Source organism: Fusarium subglutinans (assembly GCF_013396075.1).
Source record: "Fusarium subglutinans strain NRRL 66333 chromosome Unknown NRRL66333_c0000119, whole genome shotgun sequence".
Classification (NCBI taxonomy): domain Eukaryota; kingdom Fungi; phylum Ascomycota; class Sordariomycetes; order Hypocreales; family Nectriaceae; genus Fusarium; species Fusarium subglutinans.
This window is the reverse complement of record NW_023502182.1, coordinates 17,672-30,580: the sequence shown is the minus strand read 5'-3', so window position 1 is coordinate 30,580 and position 12,909 is coordinate 17,672. Positions and strand designations below refer to the sequence as shown.

The following is a 12,909-nucleotide window of genomic DNA, read 5'->3' as shown; positions in this document are numbered from 1 at the left end:
TAAATATTGATACAGACAATGTCTTCTGTCTTTGCTTACATGAAACATGAGCAACCAGAGTTGGCCAACAAAACAAATCGCACTTGTTTTAACTGATGTAGGTCTACGGATACGGATGACGCTACGGTCCTGGCTTTAGATGTTGGACAAATATCATCAATATAGCCGTTCATACTGTAAGTCGAGGTGTGAGGTGCAGTGACCAACGCCTTAACCAACGCACAAGAGGAACAAAAGAAAAACACATGGTTCTTTTCGCGAAGTCAAAACCCCAATCATTTCGCTTTCTCTCATTGCCTGCCTGCTGCCCTCAATAGCAATATTGCAGACATCTCATCAGGCCTGTACTGGAAGCATTCCACGTTCCGTCAATATCATTCAGGTTACCCTACACTATATGTTATGCCCCACTTGCAATGACCCAATTGTCTAGGTACTATTTATATTGCCAATTTGGACAACTATCCTGTATCGTATATATACATTTATAAGTAGTCTCCGGGGAGCTACTGTGCTCTGAAATGAACGTGGTGAGTCTTTTAGTATTGCTCGTTCGTTCTATTTTATCTTGCTCTGGTGCGTCCCATAGCTCACACAAGTTCCGCAGTTTGCTCACTAGTTTTCTTGCTCTGTCTGCTAAACGTTAAACTTTCGATTACAGTCATCTAAGTATTATCCGAAGCCTGGTAGGAATCCTAGCTCGATTAGGTAGGTCCTGCAGTGGTTGGGCTACTGTTAACACGATAACTTCCCGGAGTCTTGACAACTGGGTTCCCTTATCGTGAAGGGCATGAAGGTTTCACCAGCAGAGGAGACGTTTTCTCGTAGAGTCACCAGTGATTTGGCCCATGATGGTCTACAATTCCGAGGCTAGTCAGAAAATATGTTCTCGACGCGAGCATATCCCCAAGTGTGCGTCGAAACATGAGAAATTACGTCAATCCAGCGATAATGTCCTTGCCGCTGATCGACGAAAAGATTATCGAAGTCCGCCAGAGTGAGCGTATAGATGGTATGGACCTCATGGGCTGACTGGAAAGATCCAGCTATAGGACTGATGTCGGTCCTCATCCGCAAGGCACAGAACTGCACAAAGTGATAATACCGCAGGATAATGTCCGTAGAAACACCTTTGTTATGCCAGCTGCAGGAAATAAGACTTCGGCAGGTATCTTCGGTCTATCTTATTAGAGCTGGCAAACAACTCAATACCGAAAAAAGGTCCTCACGGTGCCATTAACGAGATATGTGGCGATAGCGATCCATCATTATGCGGCTATAAAAACATAATCAACCCCAGCGTGGCCAGCATGTTAGGCATTCGGTTTAACGAAACTCCAAGAATAACACCAGCAGTTTTCGAAATTCCTATGAAAGTGCCTTCAAAGAAGGGTCAGGCCATCACTATCAACGATAAGAGTTATTTATCCCTAGCAAGACATTCATATCGTCAGGTGCCGTATCGTCATACCTTTGCAGCCAGAGGTTGACTCATTCATCTCATTTTAGCAATAAGCCAAGATCACGCCTTAGCCAACTGATTTCTTAGGAAGAATCATTACTACACTTGCGGTTTTATTCAAGGGCCACATCCTAGAATTGGTTACATATAGTCAGGCGAGTAATAAGCAAACTGATCGAGCGACACGGGGTAAAGTCTACGCTAAAGTCCAATCGAGCAGTAGAAAGAAGATACGGGGTGCAACTTCAGTGCTGACACTCAAATCAGTGATGACATGTGCCGGTCAGGCTGTTTAAGACAGGACAAGAAAAACCTGTGAGCTAAATGATGCCCAATGGAAGTGTTCCTATAGTGTTTATGCTAAACTCATGATTGGAGCTGAGATGCGGTTCCGAGTTGTGTTGATTGGACTACACCACTTCGTTCAACAGTCCTGGCATTGGCATTTATTACCTAGGTAGCCAAGCTCTTTGTTAGGGCGCGGAGGGATTTACATACTACTACTACCGGGCATATATGGATCTACGAATAAGTGTGTCTTGGCTGTCAGTAGTCGACTACTACTACCTACCTAACTACCCAGTACCTTATGTTTAATACCTACATGACTACCTACGTATTTTATAATGGTATCTGCCAAAAAACCAAATTTGACATGGCTGATAATATCGATTGTGGCAGATGTTGTCATCGGATTGGACTGAATAGAGAGCTCCCTACTCGAAGCTTCAGAATATTTGGCTGGGATGAATAATGAGGTCATTTTTGGCGCAAGAGAGCCCCGGCCCGAGTTACACTTTAGTTATTAGAAAGTGGACCGTCAATAGCACTGATACCTTTGGCTAGCTTTGGTTAGGTTTCCCAGCTGGAAGCTCCGGATTCCCGCCCTTTTATTGGGCGCTTCTCTCACAGCAAAGCCATCCACACCTTTCCTGCGGGGCATGCCCATCAGATCGAAGGAGAAGACATGGGAGTAAAAAAAAACAAACATAAACAAGGGACCGGACCCGCTGCTCATTGTTGACACGGGCCCTTCCGTTCTTCACCAGTCCATCAGCCATCAGTCATCAGCCGTCCCCCATCCAACGTGGACCCCCCCCAAACAACACATTCGAGCTTGTACCTCTGTTCTTCATCACCATCACCAGCTTCATTTTCTTCTTCTGGCTGTGGCCCAGTCTCCCACTCCGTATACATATTATACTGCCACTTGCAACGAAGGCATTGTCAATTGCTGAAATTCGCTTTATGCGCATTCGCTTTCAACCTATCCACCAACATGTCCAACCATAGATACAACTCTTGGCTGAAGACCAAGAAGAAGGGCGAACTCGAGAATCTTGCCGAGTCTGTTGGCCTGTCAGAGTATGTTGACTTCTCCCGATCTACCGATATACGTGACATTTACGCGCGCACCACCCGCTCTCCAACATTGCCCGCATCACCTTTCCTTGTTCTTATTTTGCGCCCAAGCATGTCCAAGCGCTTTCGCGACGCGCCCACTCTGCCATCACGACCCCTCCATGCGATCAAGGAAACACTCTTGTGCTGACACGAATATGCAGTATCGACGGCTATAAGAAAGATGACCTTGGTGTGGCTCTTGATAACTTCCTCACTGAGAACTCGACGCGCTTTCTCGCCAACCCCGAGCTCGCTGGCTACTTCAACAGTCGCTCTAAGGCCCAAGGATCTCCAATCAAGAAAGAAGTGTTCCGTGAAGATGCCCTGAAGGTAGTCCGAAGACGACCTTCCAAGGCCGTGGAAGAAGTGACCCCCGAGTGAGTGACCTCCAGTCATCCAAGAGCCTCAGGCGCGTTTTGCGCTTCTTCTGAATTGGCCGCGCGCGACGATGCAAATAAGGCGTCGCGCGTCGCGATTGCAGTAACTAAGCTAATATCATGTTTTCTGAACCATAGAAGCGACGATGCCTCTTCCCCCCAAGCTCCATCGACAGCACTCATCGAGACTCCTGGTCGCGCTCTGTCCGAGGTCGCATCGCGCATTGCGCTTCCAGCCACTCCCGCTGATGTTGCTCTCGCTGTTGATCGCTCCACTAGTATTGTGCGCCAGCGCGTCTCGTCCCTTTACGAGGAGAGTGGAATCACCGAGGTCAGTCATGCGACTCGCGACACTCTCAGTACCGTCACCAGCATCCTATTCTGTGTCGCGGGCTGGGAGCTTTGGAACGTTCGCCGCGAAATTCTGAGCAATGTTTACGCGTTCACAATTCCCGCCATCAGCACACTCGGTACATCGGACTACCCTGTCTATGTTCCCGATATGTTCCTTCTTTTGACATCCAGCTTCTGGTCTCCAGCCTTGACTTGGATACTGACCAGCGTCATCATCCCCTCTTTTGCTGGTTACTTCTTCAACCTGAGCGCGACAAGCCCCCCACCTTCGCGCGGACGCCCTCGCCCAAGCCACGCGGACTATGTTGTCGATCCCTTGACTTTCAGCATCGTCAAAGCCTTGGTTTCATTCGTTGTTTACGGGCAAGGCGTTAATTTTGGCGGTCTTCTGAACGATCTGTCTATAATGCGCCTCGAGAACGCCATTTATGGCGGCTATAAGGGTATCCTGACTGGCACTGCTGTCACCGCCGTGGTCAGCATTTATGACGCCGTTCTGAGGAAGTAAGATATTTTGAGGAGAGCCCAGTGTTATACAGGGTTATTGATTCTCAACAACCTCGTATACGATTTGGGAGACAGCAGCAGAGATGACGAGCAACCCATGTCGCTCGTATACTCAGCGACACTCGCTTGACTTATTCAGTCTTTCCGTAACTCGGAAACTTGCATTTGGGCGTCATGGCGTTGGAGGGGTCTTGAGTGTTGAAGGCGTCAGGGGATTTTGATACCTCGAGGATAACTGTGTTCTCTTGTCTTTGCCTCTTAAAGATGGTACTTTTGGGTTAAGCAAGCCGTTGTGATGTGCCTTTGCCTGCGGTCTGAAGCGTTCATCAGCCCTTCGTCGTTGAACGAAGTGGAATGTGAGTGACGGGGCAAGTGATTCCCCAGAAACGCAGGAAATGGCGAGCGCATATTGCTCTATACTATATTGACGGCCAGCCTGAACCTGGCATTTAGTTCTTTTAGATTGATATTTTGGTGTCACTCTGAGTTGGGACATGGGGACTGGTTAGTTGGAAGAAGGCGCCTTCAATTGAATGGATGAGGGCTTAGCTTATAGTAGGGACTTTCGAATTATGAACAGACAATATGCCCTGAATAACTCTTCTTCTCCACTTCCTTTATTCCAAGAGAATACTGTTCCTCGAGATGAATCTATGTGTTAGAATGATTCGTGAAAACATCCCATCACCAATTCTTGAATAACAAGATCATGACCACGAATGGACTCGGACAAGAGAAGCCTCCCTTTCACCACTAATACTCACTGGCCACACATCAGTCTTCCTTATGATGTCGAAACAATTCATAAGTAAGGTTCGGCGCCTGATCTTGAACATTTTCCCTGCATTTGTAGCGAGTCTATTCATGTAACATTTACTCGAAGCTGACTTGAGGGCACCAGCAAATGAGGCACCCCAAATTCGTTTTTTTTTCAAAAAGTCTTGAACCATGGTAAGACATGCGGCTTTATCGCTGAACCGACTGCCAGCCAAACTGGAATAAACTAAGTTTACTTCGGATGTCGCCCGTTGAGCAACGTTTGGCCAATATTACGAGTATCAACAATCAAACCAAAAGGCTGGTTTCAAACACAGTTAGAAATTTCACACCAAACTGCCACCTCTAATACTAGATTGAATCTATACAAGTCGCACCATGTTCACATTTGTCTTCCCAAAATCCCCCGGTCCAGAACGCCCCTTAGCATGCGCGGAGAACCCTTCCGCAGTTGGTCCTGGATGCCTCGTACCCAGAAACGACATGCCACACTGATTGAGTGGCAAGTAAAATAAATAAAAAGAACAGAGAATTAACAGACAAGTTCAAAACAGTGAATTTTGGGTTTGAAATATGCAGACAACCTCGAATGATTCCCAGCCAAGATGAGAGGGGGGATGAATTAGGACGACGTTCTGGAAACCCTTGGCCGATAGAATACCCAAACGTTGGAAGTGAAGAAATAAGTAAGGTATGATAAGGTTCAAATAATAAAGTGTCTAGGTAGTTCTAGGACAAGTTCGCTGGGTCCGTAAACGGAATGCAAGCCGGACGAAGGAAGGAACTGGATAAAATGGATGCATGGAAATCGCGTCATGTCCCTCATCGTCATGGTGTTACTAGGAATCGGATGTCTTGCCATTCAGTAGTCGTGGGTATATTTGTACAGATGCTCCTGCAAATGCATATGTGCGTGGTGATGTCTGTCGTGTGCGCTGGTAGAGTGAGGACATGTAGCGTCGCCTTGCTCATGACGGCGACAAGGTTGAAGAGGGTCCTGGTTTCGCGTACCTAGGTTCAAGGTTTCTCTGAAGGATGCTCAAACTTGATGGGATGCACCAGCATACCACGCAGACATAACCGGCCGCTGCTGTTCTCGTTCATCTCTTCTGTCTTGCCACCCCTCTCCCGTCCCTCATTGGCACGACCTCCATGCTTGCCACGGCCATCTAGTTGGGCATAACCCAACCATCGGCGCCACATCAGACCAGCGAACTCGCTGTTAAAGTACCAACTGGTGCCCTTGTGATTATGCTCGTTGAGTTGGTCAAAAGGACTGCCAGGACCAGATGTCGAATGATCACGACCAGCGTTGAAGGCTGCATCAATTTCACTAAAAGGGTACCAAGCTCGGTCGAGGAAAATTGGGTGTGGGGCGTACACTCCCTTCATACCATGATGCAGCGCAACGGTTGGAGGGAACATCTCGGAGAACATGGTATGATGGTATCGCCAAACCTCTTCATGCATGGACATTAGCAGACGACGGCTGAGACGCGATGCAGTAATGATGGCGCATCGTCGCGGAGGAGGAGCCTTGTAGCCTGTAGCATCATCCGAGAAGACCCAGCCAGATTGCTCGGTGTCGAACAGTGGATTGAGAGTGATAATATCAGCCTCTTCACCAACGCCACATTTGGATCGATCGGGAGCATCAGAGCTGCACGAAGGGGGCATCATCGACTGACCCCACTCATCATGCCGTAGCTGTTCCTTGCCCTCAAAGGATACCGGGCCGAAGATGGGAGCGCGACCTGAGGCCAGAGTGTCTTGTTGCACAGTTTGAGAAAAGTTCTCCCAAGTGCCATGGTAGGGAGGAATATAGTAGCGAGCGCTGCGTTCCCAGAGAAGGGTTCGAGGCTGCTCCTTAGCCCACTTGCCTAGGCGGTCAAAGAATTCGTAGTAGCTGCCCAGATATCGCATATCCATCTCCCAGTTCCAGTAGTGTTCATACTCGGGGTGTTGCATTGCGAAAACTTGGAGAGGGAAGTGGGCGCTACGGTAGATGCCGTGAATATCGGCACCACTGGGGTTCTCGATCGTCTCGCCAAATCGTCCGGGGTACATGAGTCTCATTTGAGGCTCACTCCAGAGCGATACTAGGCCTCGGAACTCAGCAGGGACGTTGTCATTGATGATACGCTGTACAGTCCACTTATCAGACCAGATGGGCTCATCAATATTTCGCACCTGCATCAGGAAGTGAACCTGGTATTCACCGCCCGATCGCAGGGAAAGCTCACTGATAAGCGCCCGGAAGTTCAGCACAGCTAGTTCAGTCCACTTGAAGCCGGTGTATGTTCGAACGACGACAGCAATGCGTCCCTTCTTGTCGCTTGTCTCCGAGAGTTCCTGAGTGTCAGGGTTGACCTGCTTGAATCTATGCTTATTGGCCTTGTAGCAGTCTTCCTGTGCATCTGCCCAGTTGACATCGATATAGTTGATTTTCCCAGTCGCTGCCCAGACATGCTCGTTACCAGACGCCTCGGTGTCTAAGCCAGTATCTAGACCGCCCTGGGCTCTGCTATAACCCAGGCCGTAAGGTCCATACCGACTGAAACGATCGAAACAGATATCGTCTCTGAGTCCGAGGAGCTTGTACGAACCGATGGCGGGATCCGGCATGTGCTGAGGAACACCATTGTAAGCATACAGATCAGGAGCTGGTACCGTTTTCTTGGAATCGAGATAGCAGGTCTTGACATCACTGCCATGGTCGTAAGGAATGTACTTCTGAGGCTTAGGCACATGATCGCTCATAGTGGGAGAGGGCATCGGAGCCTTATCAGTAATATTGGGATATTCGGGAACGAGGTTGGCTTTGCTGACGATAGTCCGAAGACCGTGGAAGTACCCGTCGAGGCTGAATAGATAGTTAGTAAAAGCATTAAACTAGACTGTTCGACGTACTGAGGGAATCTCAACCAAGGCATCTTCTCAAGTTGCGCAGCAACTTCTTTCTTTTCATCAGCAGTGACATATTCGTTTTCAGGAACGGTTTCGAGCTTTCCATCACCATCCATATCACCGGTGAGCATTACAACAGTTTCGCCGTGTGTGTTCAAGACGGTGGCGGTCGCAATGGGCTGCTGAGACTTTGTGCCGCTCATCTTTCCAACGCTGTAGCCAGAATTTCTGGATTTTACAAAAATCAGGGTGATGAGCACAGCCACGCCGAAAAGCCATGTCAACACCCTTCTGGCATGGCAGGGTCCCAGAAGTGATCGCATACGAAGTCTGGGCTTCTTTGTTTTTTCTGAAATGATGGAATAGGGGAGAAGAGGATCGATCTTCCTGCCCGATGGGCCTCGCGAATTATTGTTGTTGCGGGCGGCCATGGTGACTGAATGGCGCCGCTGCATACTAGGCTGAACAGTCTGGCACGCTTAGGCCGAGGGGTTGTCGATTCGCAAGAGTTTGTACAGCGGATGCGTGTGATGGTAAGATTTACTGGTTTGAGACAGGCAAGGCCGAAAATTAACTTGTATGCGGAGCGAAAGTTGTAGTGGAGCCGGCCGACATCGAAGAGTTTATTTCAACAGGTTGCAGGTGAAAGTAACGACTGGCAGTCGTCGAGATATCCTGTAAGGTAAGTCGACGAAAGATGTTATCCGATAAAGGGCGGAGGATGAGCAGGCGAAAAGACTACCTCGTCATGAGACGACGGCAGTGAGATCAAAGGAGGTGAGGCTGAACAGCACAATCGCACGGCGCAACGCAAACGATTGAAGCAACACGGGATCGGTGCTTGTCGAATTTGCGATTAGAAGAAGAGGGCGTCGAGGAGAGTGACGAACAGGCCGAGCGATGAGCGTAGGCGTTGACGAGGGGGAAAAGAAAGGAGGGGGGAATAAGAGAAAAGACGTTGACCAAGAAGAGATAGGAGGGAGAAAAAAAAAAAGCGAAGCCAGACCAGGCCAGGAGAGGAGAGGCGAGAGCAGGGGATTATGGACACGGGACAAGGGGTTGCTATCCAGGACCTTGCAAAGGGCGATAGGGGGACGAGGGAGGAAAGCACTCAGGGCAGGTCTCTACCTACTGCACAGTACAGCTCGGATGTACCTACGGATGGGGCCCGCTAGGTACGGGGCTCCGCTAAAGGGACCGGGAAGGATGAACAGTGGAAGGGGTATGGCTTAGTACCTATGGAACCTCATTTAGGGAGCAGGAACAGTCTTCTGGAGGTGACATTCACTTTCTATCTCATACGAACTGTAGATGCATTCTGTACTGTACTGTGTTTTTCGCACCCATCTTCTTGACTGAAGGCCTCTCTAATTTAGACTTGCATCTGGTGGTGGCTGTCGTCGCCTAGGCAGTCAAGAACCTCACCTATGCGCCGGAGAATCCGGGACGCACGACTGCAGACAGGATGTTTATAGCTGATGTGAAGAGCACCCATCCAAAGCAGCGTTCGGCGGATCGCAAATACATAGATGTTTCTCAGTGGCTGTGTTGAGAGCTAAGGAGAGGCCACTGGGAGAGACTCGGTGCTCAAAAGAGAGAGGAAGAATGGTTAACCCACTGATATCAGAGACCCTAGGTTGGAAATTCGGGGATGGACAAACGGTACTTACGTTGCACAGTGAATGGCGGACAGTACATACATGTAAGGTGTCTTCATCTTCACCTCAGTTTCGAGACCAGGCCTGCAGGGAAGCTCGTACTTCCAAAAAAAGCCAAGTCTCGCTACTGACAAGGGGCCCAGGGAACTTGGGTCAACGTCAGGCATTTGAAGAACATCGAAGAATTTAGACTGGAACATGACTCCGTTCAAGCTTTAGAGACTGGATACCAAAAGCTCCAGATACGGCAATAAGTGGTTCACTGGCAACTTTCTTCAGCTCGCTTTCAGCACCGAAGAGTACCTAGATTTTGCCGAATCAAGACCTTGACAATGCCTTTTCCCTTGACGCTCTATCAGACGGTGTTGCCGGGGGCGGAGACCGATGTCCAATGAGAAACACTATATCCTTCAAATATCCAACCAACGATCGAAATCAAACGCCTTCGGGGCATATCTGATACTCAATTGGCTGAGCAATTTGGATTTTGGCAAGTCTCCGCTGATCTGACATAGAGATACTATCGATGGCTTTGGGAACCAATCCGTTGCAGCTCCACGTTGTAAACAATCAACAGGGCCGTTACTGTTGTGGGCACGACAATGCCATCGCTGCCGCTGTCCTAGAGACGGGCTTCTGATGCTTCACTAGTCGTTCTGTATTCTCTACCGACGAGAGGACAATCAATGGCAATGGCAATCGCTTCTAGCTAAGCCTTGAGTCCTTGCTTGGCCCAAGCCTTGCATCCCCTGTCATTGCGCCATATCCCAGCAACGTTTTGTCGCTTCCATCCCAATCAGAAAGATTAGAACGCGCACTGGGGGCTCCATGGAACATGGGCCCGTGGGTCTCCGAGCGAGGGCCAGTCCGCCCCTATTGTTAGAGAAGGGAGAGGCTCTCGTGGCTGATTATGGCGCACTTTGTCAATCATGAACCTTCTGAGCTCAAACATTGCCATGCTTGCCTCTGGCGGTGGTTGCGCGTCCTGCAACTCCTGATCGGCGTCTGATTCGAGACTATGGACTCAAGCGCCTTTCAATCACGACAAACCCATCGCGGGTGCGGCTCTTGCTTTGTGTCCTAGAAGATGCATCAAGCATGCTAGCATGGAACTCGGAACTGTCCCTATCACACTGCGATGTCAGCAGTGTGTACCTACCTCTGCTGAGATCTCCAGCTGGAGACCAGGCTGGAAGTCAATAGGCTCGAGGCATGTCTCACTGGCAAATGAGTGCCGAGAGCGACCCTCCTCTTTTATGCTTGTTGGCATCTCATTTCGACCCTTTCCGAAAAAGTCGACACTCCAATTATACGGTAGTAAATTAGCTCTGAATTGACAACAAGCCGTCGAAACAATCCTTCTCTTGCGATATAGTTAGATCGATGTCGTCGGTTAAGAATCTCTTGCTGAACAATCAGACTGAAGACAGGAGTCGGTGAATCTTATCTACGCAAACCCCGACTCTCTCCCAGCCACGCCCTTCCATCCAGTCGCAGGACAGGGACACATGATGGGCGAGGGTCCTCCCGCCACGCGTCGTTAGGGTCTACTCCAATTATTTCTTTTCCCCGGGTGTCAAATGGTTTATTATGACTGTGGACATTCATGACGGAGAATTGTATCAAGTAAAACTGTTGGAGGTTGATACATACTGCTTCAATCTGTAACGTTGGTTGCGAAGCCTTGTATGCCGATCCCATCCAAGACAATGTCAACGTCAACAACAATCTGAGAATAGCAACCTGACCCCCACTGTCAGCGGTCTTTTTCAGGGTCAGCCATCGTACCAATTTGATTTTACAGAATATCACGATTAGCCATCTGGTCTGTCGTGGTCTAATAATTTGCATATCTAGTTGATTCTAACTAATTACAGTAGAGCAACGGGCGAGTTCACTCGTTCTCAACCAACCTGCTCTGCGATTCAGTAGAGGAGAGGATCCATGACCGTTGAAGTTTGAACTGTCTTCTTGGCCAAGCTTTTAGCCATGGTTGCATCGCGAGAAGTCACCAACGCCACAGGTGCCACCTCCAAATGGAGTTTAGCGACAGGGGGCTGGCGAGGAAAGTTGACAATAATAAACAGCACATGTTATCTCAGATGGACCAAGGCCAGCAGCAATAGATTGCCAAGGGCTGCTCACTTGCTGACACGAAGCCACCAACTGGGCGTTTTAGTGCGTGCAAGGGGCGAGCGACCAGTTCTGCAGATGCATGCATCGCCTTGCCTAGGTAAGGTAGGTAGTCAGGTTCTTTCTGCTTACCGAGTAACAACAAGACTTTGCAAATCGCTGACTTGCTAATTAGCTCATCGTTCACTACGATGTATTCTTTTGTCTGTCATTATTGTGTGTACATGCCTACCTTTTACTGTGAATAAGTTAGTACCTTATAAACAGAACCATCGGAAACGCCCGTGACTCAGCATGTTCTATTGTTAGAGATGCACTACGCAACGTGGTAATTATTACTGTGGTTTATGCTCCACGACGGAGACCCTTCACATCATATCCCCGTTCTCGTGTTTCGTCCGCGTAACGTCTTGCTGGCGATTATGCTGCCACAGGGCGGGCTTGCTGACTGGGGATTGTACAGTACCTTATGTACCACTGATCACGGTGTGGGGAGGGGGGGGAGTCTAAGGTACCTTAGGTACCTAGTACCTAGGTACACCTACTTGAGGTTCAGGTGCGTCGTAAAATAATACGCACACATAAAGAGGCTGACAGAAATATGTTGTGGAGTCGGCGGCTAAGTGTGACCTGCTTATTTATGTCAGCAGCTCCGTCTTACTATGGTGAGAGAGCTTTGGTGTGCGTATTAATCTGCGACCCGCCTGAGGTTGTGCCGATGTCGTTGCAAGGGTAGGTATAATGCATTATCGTATCCACTATGTTTCTTTATTATTCTTTATTAACTTGATGAATATGCTTGTTATGAGATCCGATGCCTTCGTATTCTTAAGCGAGCGTTTGACTTACATCAAAGAGGACCCGCCATTTTCTGATCAATTTGTTCCTTGGCAGTTAACTACACTAGCAAGTTTATCGCTACCTGAGGATGATTGACTTGGGTCGTGGTCATTTCCTAAAGTCCCCAACCCCAATTGATACTAGAGGCAGTTGTTGTGAGAATCCAATCTCCAAAGCTATGCAAGGTCATTTCAAATGGGGCGGGTCTCGCGGTAAGGCCAAGTCGGAAAGGCTGGTGTTGACCAGTCACCACGCGGCAATTGACCAGCCCTGCATCGTTATCATCTTATTTCGGCGTCTTGAGCTAGGAATTTCTCATCTCAACCGCTTAACTCAACTGGGGTTGAGATTGACTTGCGGGCCGGAATCCCTCAAAATCTCACCCAACAGAGGCCAATACTAGGTACGGAGTAGTATAAGGTAGCTAGCTGATCGATGCTGCGTTGCGTTGCACGTAGGAACTCGACATGAAGAAATAAAGGTATTCTTG

At 48.8% G+C, this 12,909-nt stretch overlaps 2 protein-coding genes across 2 annotated transcripts; one reads left to right on the top strand and one right to left on the bottom strand.

Annotated features, from left to right (window-relative positions):
• Nucleotides 1-2,741: 2,741 nt before the first annotated feature.
• Nucleotides 2,742-4,105, top strand: FSUBG_8587 (uncharacterized protein; the record flags this gene model as incomplete). The annotated part of the gene is made up of 3 exons (XM_036687009.1): nt 2,742-2,827; nt 3,028-3,243; nt 3,385-4,105. 3 exons carry the CDS (start codon nt 2,742-2,744, stop codon nt 4,103-4,105), a joined length of 1,023 nt encoding a protein of 340 aa, XP_036535899.1.
• Nucleotides 4,106-5,898: 1,793 nt separating this feature from the next.
• On the bottom strand, nt 5,899-8,219 carry FSUBG_8586 (uncharacterized protein; the record flags this gene model as incomplete). Its single annotated transcript, XM_036687008.1, has 2 exons — nt 5,899-7,744; nt 7,792-8,219. 2 exons carry the CDS (start codon nt 8,217-8,219, stop codon nt 5,899-5,901), a joined length of 2,274 nt encoding a protein of 757 aa, XP_036535898.1.
• Nucleotides 8,220-12,909: the final 4,690 nt, after the last annotated feature.